Source organism: Pseudocercospora fijiensis (assembly GCF_000340215.1).
Source record: "Pseudocercospora fijiensis CIRAD86 unplaced genomic scaffold MYCFIscaffold_1, whole genome shotgun sequence".
Classification (NCBI taxonomy): Eukaryota; Fungi; Ascomycota; class Dothideomycetes; order Mycosphaerellales; family Mycosphaerellaceae; genus Pseudocercospora; species Pseudocercospora fijiensis.
Genome location: NW_006921532.1, coordinates 3,632,721 through 3,649,156, shown reverse-complemented (window position 1 = coordinate 3,649,156; position 16,436 = coordinate 3,632,721). Strand labels below are relative to the sequence as shown.

General features: G+C 52.6%; 6 protein-coding genes across 6 annotated transcripts; 4 read left to right on the top strand and 2 right to left on the bottom strand.

The window, feature by feature from the left end:
• The first annotated feature begins 193 nt into the window (after positions 1 to 193).
• Positions 194 to 1,402, top strand: MYCFIDRAFT_213086 (uncharacterized protein). Its single transcript, XM_007923020.1, has one exon. The coding sequence runs from the start codon at positions 220 to 222 to the stop codon at positions 868 to 870; it is 651 nt and encodes a 216-aa protein (XP_007921211.1). The 5' UTR covers positions 194 to 219; the 3' UTR covers positions 871 to 1,402.
• A 419-nt stretch (positions 1,403 to 1,821) lies between these two features.
• MYCFIDRAFT_26018 (uncharacterized protein) lies at positions 1,822 to 4,096 on the bottom strand (the record flags this gene model as incomplete). Its single annotated transcript, XM_007921532.1, has 4 exons — positions 1,822 to 2,024; positions 2,553 to 3,735; positions 3,814 to 3,932; positions 3,985 to 4,096. The coding sequence occupies 4 exons, from the start codon at positions 4,094 to 4,096 to the stop codon at positions 1,822 to 1,824; spliced, it is 1,617 nt and encodes a 538-aa protein (XP_007919723.1).
• Positions 4,097 to 6,038: 1,942 nt separating this feature from the next.
• Positions 6,039 to 7,484, top strand: MYCFIDRAFT_85903 (uncharacterized protein). Its single transcript, XM_007922438.1, has 4 exons — positions 6,039 to 6,522; positions 6,599 to 6,605; positions 6,671 to 6,852; positions 6,918 to 7,484. The coding sequence occupies exons 1-4, from the start codon at positions 6,314 to 6,316 to the stop codon at positions 7,258 to 7,260; spliced, it is 741 nt and encodes a 246-aa protein (XP_007920629.1). The 5' UTR covers positions 6,039 to 6,313; the 3' UTR covers positions 7,261 to 7,484.
• Positions 7,485 to 7,934: 450 nt separating this feature from the next.
• Positions 7,935 to 8,888, top strand: MYCFIDRAFT_213085 (uncharacterized protein; the record flags this gene model as incomplete). Its single annotated transcript, XM_007923019.1, has 1 exon — positions 7,935 to 8,888. One exon carries the CDS (start codon positions 7,935 to 7,937, stop codon positions 8,733 to 8,735), a length of 801 nt encoding a protein of 266 aa, XP_007921210.1. The 3' UTR covers positions 8,736 to 8,888.
• A 417-nt stretch (positions 8,889 to 9,305) lies between these two features.
• MYCFIDRAFT_25183 (uncharacterized protein) lies at positions 9,306 to 11,030 on the bottom strand (the record flags this gene model as incomplete). Its single annotated transcript, XM_007921489.1, has 1 exon — positions 9,306 to 11,030. One exon carries the CDS (start codon positions 11,028 to 11,030, stop codon positions 9,306 to 9,308), a length of 1,725 nt encoding a protein of 574 aa, XP_007919680.1.
• A 589-nt stretch (positions 11,031 to 11,619) lies between these two features.
• Positions 11,620 to 13,734, top strand: MYCFIDRAFT_28800 (uncharacterized protein; the record flags this gene model as incomplete). Its single annotated transcript, XM_007921697.1, has 2 exons — positions 11,620 to 12,066; positions 12,115 to 13,734. 2 exons carry the CDS (start codon positions 11,620 to 11,622, stop codon positions 13,732 to 13,734), a joined length of 2,067 nt encoding a protein of 688 aa, XP_007919888.1.
• Between the last annotated feature and the right edge of the window lie 2,702 nt (positions 13,735 to 16,436).

Here is a 16,436-nt window from a genome sequence, read left to right as displayed (position 1 = left end):
CGCCTACAGCATCTGAAGCATAGCTCTTGGTGCAGGACAGCACATGGATGGAGACGCATTCTGTTCGCGTCTGTCTTGCAAAGCCGCGCCGCGTTGTCAAGGGCGACCGATCCGGGCCGGGCCGGCTGAAAACCATCCACCACCGTCTCCCGTCTGCGTGCAATTCCAGACGAAGGACTTGCCCTCGGGGGCTACCACGCACGGTCCGCGACAGGAACTATGGCACTGGCATTGTCGAGACCGAATGGAATGGTACGGCAGGTTGGCACGAGTGCATGGACACGGACACGAAATGGGAGGGCAAGTCGACGAAGCTACACAGCAACGGCGAGCCTGCTATCAACCGAAGATCGAATGCCCCGAATCGCGACCACTTCTTTCTGGACCTCGCTGGTGCCACGCTTCTTGCGCAGATCCACCAGCGAGGAAGAAGCCACAGAACGCGCGAGGAGACGGGATGTAGGCGCCGAAGAGCGGAGGGCAGGCATCATCTTACTCGTGCTTGGCATCGTAGTAGGCTCGAATGCCATCAACATCATTTCGCTGCGGCGAGAGATGCTCAACTTTTCACGTCAGACCGATGCAAAGCTGGATCTGCTGCGCGGCGTGGTGAGCAGAGTGCGCAATGGAGAGGAGTTTGATGTGAAAAAGGCGCTTGGCACGGGCGATCCGGAGCAGGAGAAGGAGTGGGCACAGGTTATGGAAGAGCTGGAGAATACTGACATGCTGTTGGAGAGCCGCACGAAGAAGGAAGCCAAGCGCGCTGAAAAAGCAGAAGAGAGGCGGCGGAGGGAAGAAATACGAGCGCGCACTGAGTCTTCAGAGGCTCCTGAGTCGTCCAAAAAGCCTACGCCCAAGTTCCTCATGTAGGCATACAGCATAGATGGCATGCTTTCTGTGCGATCCTTATCAAGGCTTTGGGTCCCACAATGAAAGTGCGCATCCACCCGCTGCACCATTTTCGCCGGAAGCCAGGAGGGTCGTCTCTAGTGGATCGATTATAGGCAATGGGAAGTCATACCGGAACGATACACTCTGGCGCATGCCCGGCTTCCCTGTTGCGGGCAGATGAACGACACGAACTTGAGCATCGCAGCCTTCCGATCAACGAGTAGTCACTGCGAGTGGACGACTGCTGCCGACCTGGAAACGACTGTAATAGGCTATTTTACTGCCTCTTGGGCTGAGCGGTAGGCAATAATGGCACAGCAAAGTGCAGTCCATCAGCCACCAAGCAGGACCGACACTGGCAGACGAGCGCACTCTCGAGAAGTCACAGTGTGCGTTTTCTCAACGCAATGACATGTAAAATGAATGATAGCAAAAACGACGCCTCAGTCGAGCCAGACGACAAGGCTGCTTCTTGGATCTCGCAAGGGAATCCAAAGACTAGGTGACCTGCACGAAATTCCACGTCTCACTTTCTCTACATTGGATCAGCCATGATTTCTGTCTGTTGCAAGCTCGTCGTGATGTGAAAAGGCATATCAACAATACATTACTGGAGCCGTCTATCGGATCCAGGGATTCCCACATAGGTACAAAACGAAATTAGTCCCCTCGTCACGATCAGGATACGACGACCTCTGATCATTAATTATCCAAGCTCATGCCAACCTCCGAGATTCCTCGCCGAACCCGTAGCAAGCTACCCCATATTCATACAAACCCACAGTCTCGAATGTGCAAGGCACCGAAAGCTAGGCCCCATGCTCCTACTCGTCAATTACCTCGTTACATGAAGACTTGACCCCATCTGTGACCAAGCATCAGCGAAAGATCTTAGGCGACGCCACATAAAAGACGTTCTATGATGATAACTTACCCAACTTCAGCATCACCCTGGTTATTATTCTTCCAGAAGACTCTCTCTTCTTCAAATTCACCTTTCTCCTTCTGCTCCAAGAAAGCTCTGGTCACCTGCTCAGCACGCGCCTGGTTCCGGACACGCAAGTCGAATTTGAAAGGCAGAGGCTTCGCGATCAGTAAGGTGGAGAAGTTGAGAGTAGGGTCATTGTCGACGTCTGGGATCGCAGTGGCTGTAGCCTGGCCTTTGAATGGAATGAACTTGCATGCGAATGCCCATAAGCCTGTGAGGATAGATGATGAAGCGGTCGCCCCCTGATTGGAATCTGCATCAGGAGTTGGCACGTTGGAGGGGAAAGCAACGGTGGCGGGACTCCGCGTGGTCTCCGTGGCGACCGAGTGATGCCTCAGTACAGCTTTCGACCATAACGCAGCGTAGTGGGATGGTGTTCCAACGGGCTGAAGTTCGAGGTCTTCGACCTCCGATCCAAAATCCAACAATGACATCGTGTCAGAGCTGCTTGAAAATGGTTCGCTGCCTGGTGTGAGTGGTGCATGATCCCCGTTTCGCTTGTTTGTAGTATCCAGACGGGTCAAAGATGTGGTTTGCTTCCCAAGGGCTTCGATGTCATGAAGGCTGATGGCTGAGTCGTTGGCAAGCTTTGCAAGCTTGGATGGGGTTGGCGAAGAGTCACTCGTCGATGAAGCCGTCTCGGCATCCGAACCTGTATCTTGCTTTCGAGCACAAGCTGGGCCGGGTTCCTGTTCCTGTTCCTTCGATATCGAGAAGAGCCAAGCGACACTGCCAAGCCCAACGAACAGATCAGCTTCAGCAACTCCCATGCCTTGGCAGATGCGACGTCCGTATCCGAACTGTGAATACTGCGTGATTGTTGGAAATTGCGTGAGCGGCTCTTGATATGTAGGATATTCCGAGTCGAGCCATCGGAGCGGATTCCAGGTATCTGCATCCGGGAACACTTCTGGGTCCCGAGAAATCGACCATTCGAGAGGATGAATGACTGATCCCTTGGGGATATGATAGCCCTTGTAAATATCATCGTCGGTCAGAGCGTGAGGGATGCCAGTTGGGACGGGAGGACGCCAGCGTAGAGTCTCTCGAATGAATGCCCTAAGCACTGGCATTTTCGGCATATCAGCTGTGGTGGGTAAGCGGTCTCCAAGCACACGATCGACTTCCTCGTGAAGCATTGCTTGATGCTGAGGAAAATGGCATAGGGCAAGGCAGAAGCTTTGCATGGGAGCCGCAATGGTCAGTGCGCCGGCAATTCCATGCATGCCTACTGCAAAGGCGCCTTCCAGGTCGTCTGAAAAGCCCCACAAACGTTTGTTCTCCAGAAACATGCGTGTCCATGACATTCTTAGTTGCTCCGTAGCGTCCAGGCTATGACGGACGTTATCTTGCATAGTCTGGAAGAACTTGCGCTCAGTTCTGCCGCGTCGATGTTCCCAGGCTTTGGCGGGCGAGAGACTCTCAGGAAGCGACATCACAGCTGGTAGCTTGTTCCCAAGGGCACCAGTAGGAGAGACACCAATAAGCAACTCACGAGCACGTTGCTTAAGCTCGTCCGCTCCCACTGATGTCCCCCAAGCCAGTCGACTTGTGACCCTTGCGACAAATGATTCCATCGACGTGTTATATGCCGAAGGATCGTTGATCAATTCGAACAATAGACGAATCGCTTCAAGCTCAGGGTAGGAGTAGAAACCATCCTTCTGAGATCTTTCCATTATTTGCTTGGCGAACCTGCGCTGTCGAGACCAGAGAGCATTCTTGCTCATGAGCGGCAGGTATTGTCCAGATGTCCGATTGTCATGTTCCAATGCCGGAATGAACGGTCGATCAGAGTATATGGCACTGCGCTTCGAAAGAAGATCATGCGCTTCTTTGTCGCGAGAGATCCATACCTAGCGTCCACAAGATAAAGTTTAGCATTGGTTCTTAATACGTCGTCCTGGTGGCATCCAAGGCACTCGACTGCTTACGTGATTTGTGCCTGCGAGGTTGACCTGATAGATGGGACCGTACTTGACGGCCCACTCGTGAAATTTGAGCCAGCTGCACTTATTCGGTAGTTGATGGATATTTCCGATCAGCGGTAGACCTGGACCATAGTCAGTACTTAACAGCGGTCTTGTGCAACGAGGTTGGCAAACCTCTCGGGCCTGGAAGCTTCCTCGTCGCGGACCTTCTCTCTTGCCGCGATGCTTCAATGTATTTTACCACTAAAATGGCCGTGACGGCCAGTGCCAGAGTGACGAGAGCCATGAGTGCCATTATCGTCGGTTGTTAGCCCTGTCAACAAGCAGACCAGGAAGGGTGTATAATAGAATGAATGAATAAGTCGATGTATTTCAGACTGTGCGTGGAGAAGCGAGAGCGCACCAGATACTTAAGCTAGCGAGGATTAGAGAGCAATCCTCGCTGTATTGACCCTACATTTTTCTTCACAACACAGGTCAATCTCGCCTAGCCGGCGAATCGACACTCCGTTGAACTTTCACAGACAAGTTGAGGTCCAAAGATAGACACCAGAAGCTCGATTGCGCGGTCTGTTGCTCTCGAGGACTTGGTCAGACCAACCGGTATCCCGAACCATGCTTGTGTTACTTGAACGTGCATGGAATGGTGCCACTGATCGACCACACGAGCGAAGTGCCCGTGCTGCCAGCGACTTTGTTGCGAGTTTCAGGCTATTCCCGTCGATCTAGCTTGGAACATGAACTCCAGATGGCGAGCCGCTTTCTGATCTAGCATCGCGTCGGAGACAGAGTAGACGACCTGGTCGGCACATCTGATGTGATGTTCGCGAGCAACCAAGCTCCTTCACAAGAGGCGGTAATCCGTGCCGATGTCGCGCGATGGAGATCATTGGCAACGATCAAGCATTCAACTCATCCTTGGGTTGTGTCGATCGTGGAATCCTGATATTCGACCACTGCATACAGCGTCTTGACGCATCGGAACGAAAGTGGACACCAGCGGCTCGTAGAATTGAGATTTCTGATTCGTTTCGAACCATGAAATCCAGGATTGGGGAATTTAGTGCTTTCACTCCGATGTGTTCAGACGCTGTAAATTTCCTAGAATTCGACCAGGTGCCCGTGAACATTCTTACCCGAGTCTGAGGGTCGACAATTTGGTGACGAGAATCTATCCAGGAGAGGTCATGTTCATCGCTCTAGGCGCTTGAGTCTAGCGTGCGCATGGGTCTCAAGGCCATGCAGTCAACTTTCAGATTTCCTCAGAGATCCACTTGATCCTTGCTGTCGACCCGACTTGACTGGAATTGGATAGAGAAGCGAGTCCTAGTAGCTGCTTGTGTCCGCTTTCAGTTAAAAGGCAATCTATAACCTAGACCTCTAGGCAAGTTCCCTTACTGTAGAGATCTTAGGTAGTATATTCAGTTTCCGGTAGAGAAGCGCTTGTTCGATTGGCTGCATCCCAGGTACCAAGCCGAGTTCTCGTCGCTTGACCTCCTCATCGTTCCGTAATGCCAGTCCGATGTGACATCATGATGGCAGACCAGGCTGGATGCCAGTCAAGTCCTATGGATATGCGCAGGAGTAGAAATGTGAAACAACGACGCAAAACCTCGTGCAGTAGGCCGGACTCCGGATGATCCACCGGGCTCGTCATCTTGGGGTAGTTAGGCTCTGAGATAGATCCATTCCGCTCCGCGACAGATGGCGGGCTTCAGTCAGACGCCGCAAGTATATAAGGGCGTAGGGCGTTCGCACTTAGACACCAAGTGAGGTCGGAATAAGGAGGTGTGTTCCATCTGGCTTTGCGCAGCACAGTCTGTCGCGTGAACCCGAGCGCCAATCAATTCATGTCGAGGTTTTCGTACCCACTTGGCAATATTGACATGGCCTCACATCCTGGTTGATATGCGGCTTGGACCGACCTGTCGACAGGACGAATGCCTAATCTGGATCCAATGCGGGCCGCTAGTATGAGCATCGACGCGTGCGCCATGAGCCTGGCTCCCGAGTTCTCGTTGGAGCGATAATCGAGCTTCTCCGTTCTTGCATTGCGCTTGCTTTCTGCATCGCGTAAGGCATATGGCGAGATGTCCCGTGATGTCGCAGAAGCTTGTGAAAAGTAGGCACTGGAGCGCCGCAGAGCAAGCACACGTGGTCGTTACAGGCCTTTTGAAAGGACGTGAGTCCCTCTCCTCTGCACTCAACGGGGTGGTGCAATTGGGTCGACGAAGTATTGTAATAGCTGAGCGGCGAAGAAGTCATGGCATGGCGATGTGCAACGACTTTTGTCATAATAGTCTTCGCAAGCTGCCTCGGCAGTAGCTCGCCGTCGCCCGCCCTCCGCCCCGCCTCCCGCGCTCCCGCCTACCTCATCGACGCTACCGACGGCATCAACGCTCGTAGCCTGTAGCTCACCGTGAACATCACTGCGAGATCTTTACACTGTACAAGCGAACAAACAGAATTGGTAGACTCGAACACCCAGTCCTCTTTAGACAAGATGCCAGAAACAATCATCAACGAGAAAGATCTACTCCTAGAACGCTATGAGGGCAGCGTATTCGTCCTGACCATGCGGAAAGCACCAGAAAACAGAATCAACAGCCAATACGCCCAAAAGCTCATCAGTGCATACAACGCTGTTCGCAAGATCTTAGGGGAAGACGCAGAAGGAGCAATCATTACAAAAGGAAACGATGCGAAGTTCTGGTATTCAAACCCTAGCCTCAGAGCAGTATCTCACTTATTTGAACATGGACTGACCGCGACGTTCGTGGCGATCTAGGTGCACAGTAGGCTCATCAACCTGGTCATGACTAGGCCAATCGAGGCTGACGAAGGCTCCTAACGCTCGCAGGGTCTAGAATTGGACGAAGCAGACAGCAACCCTTACGCCAATTCGGAGGGATTCTATCCTCTGTTGGCCACCATTGTAGATTTTCCTTATCCGACGATTGCTCTTATCACAGGACATACATTCGGAGGAGCTGGGCCATTCGCACTTAGTCACGACTACCGCGTGATGAACAGCAAAAGAGGGTACGACGATGCCACACTCCCTCACGTTCAATGTGTTTACTGATCCTATGCGTTCTCTTGCTCAGATTCTTCTCGATGCCGCCTGTGAATCTTGGCCTGCATTTTCCTGGAATCGGTGCCCTCCCACGCCTGAAGCTAAGACCCCAGGTTGCCAGGAAAATGCTGCTTGAAGCCCACAGGTGGACAGGCCAGCAGGCATTTGAGGACGGTATTGTCGACGCAATAGCGGAGCCAGAGAAAATGCTCGATGTAGCTCTAGATCTTGCCCGGAAACTAGCGCCTCGAGCGAAGATGGGTGTATTCGCCGCGCTCCGCAATGAGCTGTACGGTGAGGCGGGCAGGGCGTTCCGTAATATCAGCTACGTGCACGGGAACAGAACCGGAACCCAAGCCAAAGCAAAGATATAACTTATGCCCTGAGAGAGTGGCTGCGTTGAGGAACGCCATGGAAAGGTGGCTTCAGGAAAGAGACCGATCGTAACTTGTCGGCAGCCACAAGCCATCATGATGTGTCTTTATCCTAGCTTCAATCAAGCATGAGATCATGCGAGACCTAGGGCTCAGCGGCCAAACGTGGGTACTCGATGTAGCAAAACAATGCATGCGAGATGAACAGCTCCTTGAGGGCTAATAAGTCTCGACACGCGTGTGTGACCTGGCTTCTGTCTTGCTCCCCATGGCGGCCAATAACATGAACTTCTTCAGCCTCGTATTAGTAGAGCTCACGCCGGAATAAGCCGCATGAATGACAGTGTATTCAATAATTCGGTGGTAGTTCCTCTGCAGAATTGGTCTTGCCTGCGCCAACTCGTCCGGATGGGGTCACGGGAAGTTAGGTAGGAGAGGAGAGGCTTGAGAAAGGATGGCAGGAGAGCGATGTCTTGGCATCGGGACATCTTCGGCGCTCAAGCATTCCAATCGCGGGTTCTGAACGCGACTTCCAACAACATGGCAGCTACCCTCATCAACATCACCACCGCCGCCGACTCGACCGCGACTTCAACTCTTGCGATCACAGTACATCGAAATCGTATGATCTGCATCTACCTGCATACCTAGCGACCTCACAGCCATTGCCCACGATGGCCGACTACGCCAAGAAGAAGAACGACGAGCTGGCAGCGCTCTGCAAAGAGCGCGGTCTTGCGCACACGGGCAAGAAGGCCGACCTGGTTAAACGCCTGGAAGACTACGATGCGAAACAGGCTGCGACTGCGACTGCGACCCCGACTGCGCCAGCTGCTGCCGCCAAGCCCGCTGCAAACGAGGACGAGATCGACTGGGACGACGAGCCTGCAACAGAGTCGTCCGCGAAGGCGGCAACGACTGAACCTGCTGCCAATGCCATTGCCGCCGGCGGTCAAGGCCAAATCAGCAATCCTCAGGCAGTGCCGAATCAAGAAGCTTCAATCGATCCGGCGCAGACGCATGACTTGAAAGTGGCAGCAGCGCCCGCTGATGCATCAACCACACAGACAAAGAAGGAGGACAATTCCAAGTACTCTGCCAACTTGGCAGAGCGGACGCTGCAAGAGGAGATCGAGAAGCGTAAAGCACGCGCACGGCGGTTCGGTATGCCTGAGGACAGTGATGAGATCAAGGCGTTGGAGCGCAAGCTGCGCTTCGGTGACACTGACCTTCCTGGCGATCTGAATCGAGCCCTCCAGGAGAAGAAGCGCGATAAGCGAGGCAGGGCCGCCGCAGTAGAGGCAGATGATGGCGGTATTCGGAAGCGAAGCCGCGGCAGGCCTGGACCGACAAAGAAGGGCAGCGTCGAGAAACCGAAGTCGGAGAAGAAAGCGAACGGAGGCTTTCCAGACTGGATGAGCGAAGCAGACCGTCAGAAGGCCGAGGCGAGGAAAGCCAAATTTGCTGCTGCTTGAAAGGACCAAACGTGCGAGCCGCCTTCGAGTAATGGACAAGAATGATTGATCAGAATGCAACTCACGAAGCTTTGACCACTGTCTACGCAGCTGTGCTGCTCTAGGCCCGTCTATTCACAATCTAACACGCTACCATGCGTCTATTTCCACCGCAAGCTCAATGCTGGATTCTTCTTCTGTCACTTTCCACCGCAGATCGCCACTATCTTGCGCATACCTTACATTTCCGTTGCGCTCGTCAATGTTGACACTTGGACATTGCACGGCTACTGTTCGGGTGCTCAGGTGCGCTGCCATGATCGGCATCGGTATTGGCGAAGCTTTCAGTCATCTGTTGATTGATCTCTTGGCTCATATTGCTGGAAGACTGACTCCAGACTGCTCGCCAGTAACAAAGCTGAGAATGACAGCCCGCCAAGTCCCCGACGGCATTCCCCACATGTCAGCTTTGAATCGGGCTCAGACGGCCCCTCGACAGGTGACGATGAGGAGGTTTGCTTGAGAAATTTGGCAGCCCCACTAGGCCGAAAGAATATTGCTGGTCTTCCCTCAGTACGCCTTCAAGAAACTTCACAGCTTCGGCGCCTCTCTTCGCCATACCTGGACTGCTTTCAATTTCTGGTATTCTTGTGGCGGAAAGAATTCTGGTCCAAGTAGCTTCTTGACGACTTTGCCTGTCCCCGACTTGGGCAACTCGTCCGGTATCACCCTCAAGATCGTCGGCATCTTGTAACCCGCGAGCCTTCGGCGAAGATCTTGGCGCAATCTCGAGATGGTCAGGGACTCAACGAGGAGATGTCGGTCTTCCGGTGCCATATCTCCTTCGCTCTTAAGACACACGGCTGCTGCTACACGCTCCCCGAATTCATCGTCCGGCACTCCGACTACCATTGCCTCTGCAATGTATGGAAGCGACAAGATTTCTCGCTCGATGTCAAGTGCACTGATCTTGTATCCGCCCGACTTAATGATATCCACAGAAGCTCGACCCATGATCCAGAAATATTCACCTTCTCGCCGAGCAATATCCCCAGTCCGATAATATCCATCCTTTGTATGTGCTGTTGCTGTCGCTTGCTGGTCAAAGAGGTATTTGCTGAACATGCCCGGGGACCTAACGAGCACCTCGCCCTGATCGCCGTCGGAAAGCTTGACATCACATCCTGCGAAAAGGGTGCCCACAGAGCCATCAGGTACATTTTCATCATTCATGCGCACTTTGAAGACCGCTCCGATTTCTGTTGCGCCATATCGAAGCAATATAGGGCGTCCAAGAAGGCCCTTCCAGAAATCTGCGATAGGCTTTGGCAGCGCCGATGTGCCGCATATACAAGCTCGGAGACTTCTCGCACCATTAATATACTGCTGGGAGTCAGGAGTGCTGGAAATTTTCTGCTGAAAGTATCGCATCATTCGCATGTAAATGGTTGGAACACCGGAGAAAAATGTCGCACCCCTGCGCCTCCAGCGCTCCCACGTCCATTCTGGACTGAAACTGCCGCTGCGAAACTCGAGCAATGCGCCGCCCATCAAGAATGGAAAGAACATCATTCCTATCCCGGTTGCATGGTGTACTGGCAAGACATGCAGGAGGACATCGTCTGGCGTGATGTGGTAGTGATCCACGATAGCCAAAGCCTCATCGTGGATAAAACCACGCCGCATTACAGCTCCTTTGGGCCTGCCGGTCGTTCCTGACGTAAAAATCACCACTCCTGGAGCATTATCGTCGAGATACAGATCTGACGAGACCTTGATATCGGTCGGGTGCAGCGTCGAGCTCATCAGTGATGGCCCAGCCGGTATACACACGAATGAGCTGCGAGGATTCTGGTCTTTCACGAGCTTCTCCAGTGACAGGCCCAAACGCAATGCTCCATCTGAAACCAGGACTGCAACAGCTTTCGATTTCGATGCGAAATAGAGAGCTTCCTCTGCCGGCAGAGCGATAGTCATGGGAACCACTGCAGCTCCCAGGGCGAGACCCGCGAGAATAGCCACAGCAAACTCATATCCACCTGCGGCCAGTATGGCAATATATACCTCCTGCCGCTGCTCCAAGGCCTGACGAACGTCGGGGTTCAGTTGCTGCCAGATCCGCTCTCGGAAGGCCAGCACGTCGGTCAGCAGCTGCAAGTGAGTCGCTTCGATACCAGTGTTGACGTCCCGGATGCATAGCCTTGCTGGAACTGCATGTGCAAATCTTGCTAAGCGATTGAAGAGTGGATGGCAAGGCAGAACGTCGCGGCCTGCATGTCTAGGCACATGGAGAGTGCGATCATCATAGACGCCCATGTTCCAAGGCTCTCTCATCAGTGTTGAAACGGCCACGATCTCATCGTTTGGTATTTCTCCTGGCCCTGGTTCGTAAGTGTGGCTCGCGTTGACGGTAAGTCTCTCTAATTCTCTGTATATGGCTTGAATCGATGGAAAAGCCGCCGGCATTGGCGATATTTCTTATCAATAAGATGACACCCTGGTATGAAGCACGGCATGTAGTGATCTTGGCCGAGATCGCCGTCGTCGGCGCGCATGGAGGAGCTGATGCCGTCACTGTTCTCGGCTATGTCCTGCCGCTTCCCCGCCATTTGTGACACTTGAGGCTAGATTGAATTTAGAAGCGACACCGCAGGTTCGGTCGACAATGCCGCGGGTAACAAGTCGTCTATGCCATTTGACCTAGGATGCTGACAGGCGTATATCGACATATTGATAATCTCGACGAACTTGTGGCAGGCCTTTTGTTATCTTTCAGCACGAGAAACGGTCCATTGAACATCTAGCACATCGATAGTCATTGCATCAGATTTTTGAAGCTGGACAGGGAAACCGAGAGCTGCGGGCCTGAGATATTCATCGCCACAAGTAGTTCTACGACACCAAGATGCCGGACTTCGCAGACAGTCTCAGGCCAGCTTCGCCAACCGGACCAGATACTCTCGCCAAGGAGCGTGGCCAATCCGATGTTCCGATAGACGAACTTGCTGAGCACCTGCTCTCCCGTAATGACTTTCTGAAACGTCAACAGAAGATACTGCCGATTCTGCAAAGAGATCCGCTTTTCAATAAAGTACGGCAACCAAACCTTTCACGGCCAGAGCGATATCAGTTAGGACTCGCCCGAGCGAAAAAGCTTCGTCGATGGGCCGATGAGCATGGATGGGACAGCGAGGATCAGAATATGTCTGCATACCTTTGTGACGATGTTTCCCCGTACATGGTCCACTCTGCGATGTTCGAAACGACGGTCAAGGAGCAAGGCAATGATGAGCAGAGGAAGTATTGGCTGCCCAAGATCCAGGCTTGGGAGGCGATTGGCTGTTATGCACAGGTATGAGCTCCTCTAGAATTTCGCGATACAAACTTACAATGTGTCTAGACTGAACTCGGTCATGGATCGAATGTACGAGGCATAGAATGTCGCGCGACCTACGACCCTAGATCGCAAAGCTTCATCCTTCATAGCCCATACCTGACCTCTAGCAAGTGGTGGAATGGCTCAATGGGAAGGACTGCCAATCATGCCATCGTTATGGCGCAGCTTTACATACCGAAGTCGCCAGACTCGAAGGAGCTTATTCACCATGGACCTCATGCATTCATAGTTCAAATACGGGACCTGAAGACCCATCAACCACACAACGGCATCATCGTCGGCGATATTGGGCCAAAGTACGGCTACGCACCTATGGACAACGGTTACATGCTATTCGACAACTACAGGGTGCCGCACTCAGCTATGCTCTCAAGATACTCCCATGTCGATCCAACAACGTGCAAGTACACCAAACCGGCTAATCCTGCAGTCGTTTACGGGAGCTTGACGTACGTACGAGCGACCATAATCATGCACGCTCGACTGATCATGGCTCGGGCGGTGACGATTGCAGTGCGCTACGGCACAGTCAGAAAGCAATTCCCAGACCGAGACACCAAACAGAAGAATGCACCCGAACTTTCTGTGCTCGATTACCCGACTGTACAGATACGCATCTTGCCGCTACTCGCAACAGCTTTTGCACTACATTACACTGGAGAAGCCATGCATAACCTCTATGAGAACACAAGAGCACAGATTGAGCGTGGCGATTTCAGCCGACTAGCTGTACTGCATGCTCAGTCGTCGGGCCTCAAAAGTCTTTGCACTGAGTTGGCAGCCAATAGTATTGAAACTTGTCGCAGAGCAATGGGTGGCCATGGCTTCATGTATTCGAGTGGCTTCGTGCAATTCAACAACGACTACCTATCGAAGCCTACAGTTGAGGGCGACAACTGGATGATAACGCAACAGACAGCAAGATACCTCATCAAGCGTATGGAAGCAGCTGTGAAGCGCAAGGGAGAGCCTGAGGATGAAATCGAGGCCTCTTGCCGAAGGTGGCTTCAAAATGAGCACCACACAAGACCAGAGCCATTCCGTATCTTTGACCGGGACGTCGACATCGTCAATGCCTTCCGTCGTCGCTCGAGATTCTTGACGTACAAGGCATATGTTGAAAGGATCGAGAAGAAGCGTAGCGAGAAGGAGCTGCAGATTCAGCTACGAAAAATCAGTGTTGCCGAATCGCAATCTATTCTGGTGGCAAATTTCTTCGAGGCCTTGAACAACGGCGGCTCAGACATGTCTTCTGTGCTCAGAAAGCATCTCAATACACAGTTCCGTCTCTTCGCTTTCTTCACCATGGACAGCGAGGCGCGGGATTTCCTGAAAGCCCAGGCAGTCTCAGATGACGACCTGGACATTTTGCCCAACAAGGTTCAAGAACTCATGGCGCAGATTCGACCACACGCCGTAAAATTGGTCGATAGCTGGAAAATTCCAGATTTCCTGCTCGACAGTGCGTTGGGCAGGTACGACGGAAAGGTGTACGAGGAGCTCTTCGATCGAGCTCATCGAAGGAATCCGCTCAATGAGATCACGTTCAATCCGTACTACAAGAGTGAGGAGATCATTATGGGCGGAGAAGGCAATTTGAAGACGATTTTGTCGAAACTTTAGAGTGTGTTGGATAAAGTACCATACCTCGGATCGAAGTACATCAAGCAGGAGCTGGCTGGCTGGCACACGCATGAGCAGTGCTGATATGTGCAGGGTAACTTCTTCCGCGCATCTTTTGTTGACAGTATTCAATTATACAAGACGAGTAAAATCGATATGGAGATGGATAGATGCCGGCGTGGACCTGAGTTTTTCATCAAGCATTGTCTGCAGCCTCGTGTTGTATACCGCAAAGTGTTGATGATCCCTTGTGCCAAGGTCTGCCTTTCATAGCTTGCCTCAGCATGGACTTTCAGCTGAGTGATATTCCAGGCCATTCCGACCATGTCGCATTCTGCGATTCCAGCACGTTCAAGATCCTGACATCCGGTTGTTCGGTTGTTCGGTTACTCGGATCCTGCCGACAGAGTTCTGGCACGCCGCGACCGCGACCGACCGCAGGGCGCAGGCTTGCTCAAGGTTCTTTGTTGGTTGCCTCCGCTCTTCACTTCACCTGTGCTTACCGCATCATTTGCTTGTTCACATGCACGCTCGGACGCGTCGACGAAGGGTCGGCAATGTGAGTCGCATGCCCACCATGGACGGAAGCAATACGAGAAGGCGGCGTCGTTATGGAACGACGCGTTAGGTTGCTTGTCCACGCCGGGGCTCCAAGCAGTCGATCAGACGATGAACATCGCGCCGCGCAGGCCGCTGCATACCTGGAAATTGGACCAATGTCCGTCGCCAAGCTGACATCGTTTCGTGCTCCTGGCCATGCACATGAATGCTCGAATGTCAGGCAACAGCCGCAAGACGCAACCGCTGCGGAAATCGCATTACTGACTACTCTCCCGGATCATGATGACTACATCGAGGATACTCAACTGGCATACACGGCGCTAGAGACCCAAATCTTCACTTCATCTGGCAGTGTTGGAAAGCTTAAGGCGTGCCAGAAGGATTCTCTGCCGGATGTTCCTGGAACGCCAACACTTCGTCGAACTGTGTCGGAGCCGGGCAGCATTGGCAATGCAGTTCAGCATGTCTTCAATGGGCCAGAGAGTCAGTCTTCTTACTTACCCTCGCCTGCTTTGCTCCGTCGGAGCAAGCCTATCCATGACGAAGGCGATCGAAGGTTCGGCAGCCAGCATAGCAGCAGCAACACCGGCCCAAGCAGGAACCGCGATGAAATGGATCTGGCTTCAGTGTGGATGATCAGAAAACCAGGTGCGACTGATCAGACTGGCGACTCGGGCGATGGTACCGTGGTCACCAATGAATCTACCTCCGATATGCCCACCTCCTATTCACTGAGTGATCATACCGCCGACAGTGGAAAGGATCAAGCACAGGCTCTGTGTCGCCCCTCGGAAAATCGCACTCCACGAGATGATGCTGTCCACACCAGCTCGCATCAGGACCATATTCCAGAGACAACAACTACCCCAGGAAAGTTCAACAAGACAGCCGTCATTGCAGGACCAAGCAGACCACACATGCATCCCATTGCAGACATCCAGAAAGCGCCCGCGGACATGAACAATCCTTGTGTCAAGGAAATACAGACTGATTGCGGTGCAACCACATCAACGAGGTGTATCTCAGGGTTGGATCCCATGTTGCCTGTTGTCAAGCCAGATCAAATCCAAAGGGAAGCCCACGAGGCTTTGCTGAGCAGCGCGTTGGAGATAAGGGCTCCACCTCCTCAGACATCGATTCAGTCTTTTGAGACGCATATCACAAAGATGCTGATGAACCTTGCTGAGGGCACACTATGCCCAGCCGTGTATCGCCCTGCTTTCGTTTTACGACCAGTCGAGATCCACGAGCGAGGTTATTGGCACATTGAATGGTCCGCATGGCCTGCCACTCATCAGCTTGAATTTTGGAGGCAACTTGAAACTTTGATTGGAAATGGAAGCGTTGGCTGGGGCGTTTGGTGTACAAGAGCACAGGATATTCATTACAATGAACCGGCTAGCACTCACCGTGCCTCTCATTGCATTGCACACAAATCAGTTAGTGTGTGGTGCTGGGGTGAGGTGGTGCAACATGTCTACCTGCTACTCTATACCGTAAGCATGGGAAGAGTGCGCAAATTAGGCCTGCAGTGGATTGATAGCACAGGTGTGGTGATAGTGCAAATGCAGGGATCATCGACTGGTTAAAGGGCTCCGGATTCTTTGCTGGCGATGTACTCCAAGAAATTGACTTCTTGCACATCTATCGTGCTTCTGCAACATAGCGGCTCCCTGATGTTATACAAGGCGGAATGCTTGGCACCGGATCTTGGATGAAAAGTGTTCCGCTTGTTTCGTCCTCACCAACAGCGGGTATGCTGATGATGAGGTCTCGCGGTTCGAGGTGGTATACTTTCCCAGACGAAGCAATGCTCTCCAACAACCACAAAGTCGAAGTGCGGTTTTGAGCCATACATGGACGATGCAGGAAGGTCTCGCTGCTATGCTTCCTACAGATTACAAAAGAAGACTAGGCCAGCAATGACCAAAAATGCTAGAATTCAGCTAGTGCCATCTTGATGAGAGGATCTGAAGGTGCACTGATGATTCTACGGTACCTTTCTGGCGAGGTTTATCCAAGCTACTGGGCACAGAAACACTCGCCCTCCTTCTCGACCGGTGTTCCTTGCCTTGAGATTTTTACGATCTGTCATATCGCGGAAAGTGCGCCTATTCGTTCAATGTGAACACCAACCCCTC

What these genes read in the sequence shown, in the direction of transcription:
- MYCFIDRAFT_85903 (XM_007922438.1), top strand. Translation starts at nt 6,314, where the DNA reads ATGCCAGAAACAATCATCAACGAGAAAGATCTACTCCTAGAACGCTAT. An exon ending in GTGATGAACAGCAAAAGAGG is followed by an intron (nt 6,853 to 6,917) that starts GTACGACGATGC and finishes TCTCTTGCTCAG; the next exon opens with ATTCTTCTCGATGCCGCCTG.
- MYCFIDRAFT_213086 (XM_007923020.1), top strand. Translation starts at nt 220, where the DNA reads ATGGCACTGGCATTGTCGAGACCGAATGGAATGGTACGGCAGGTTGGC.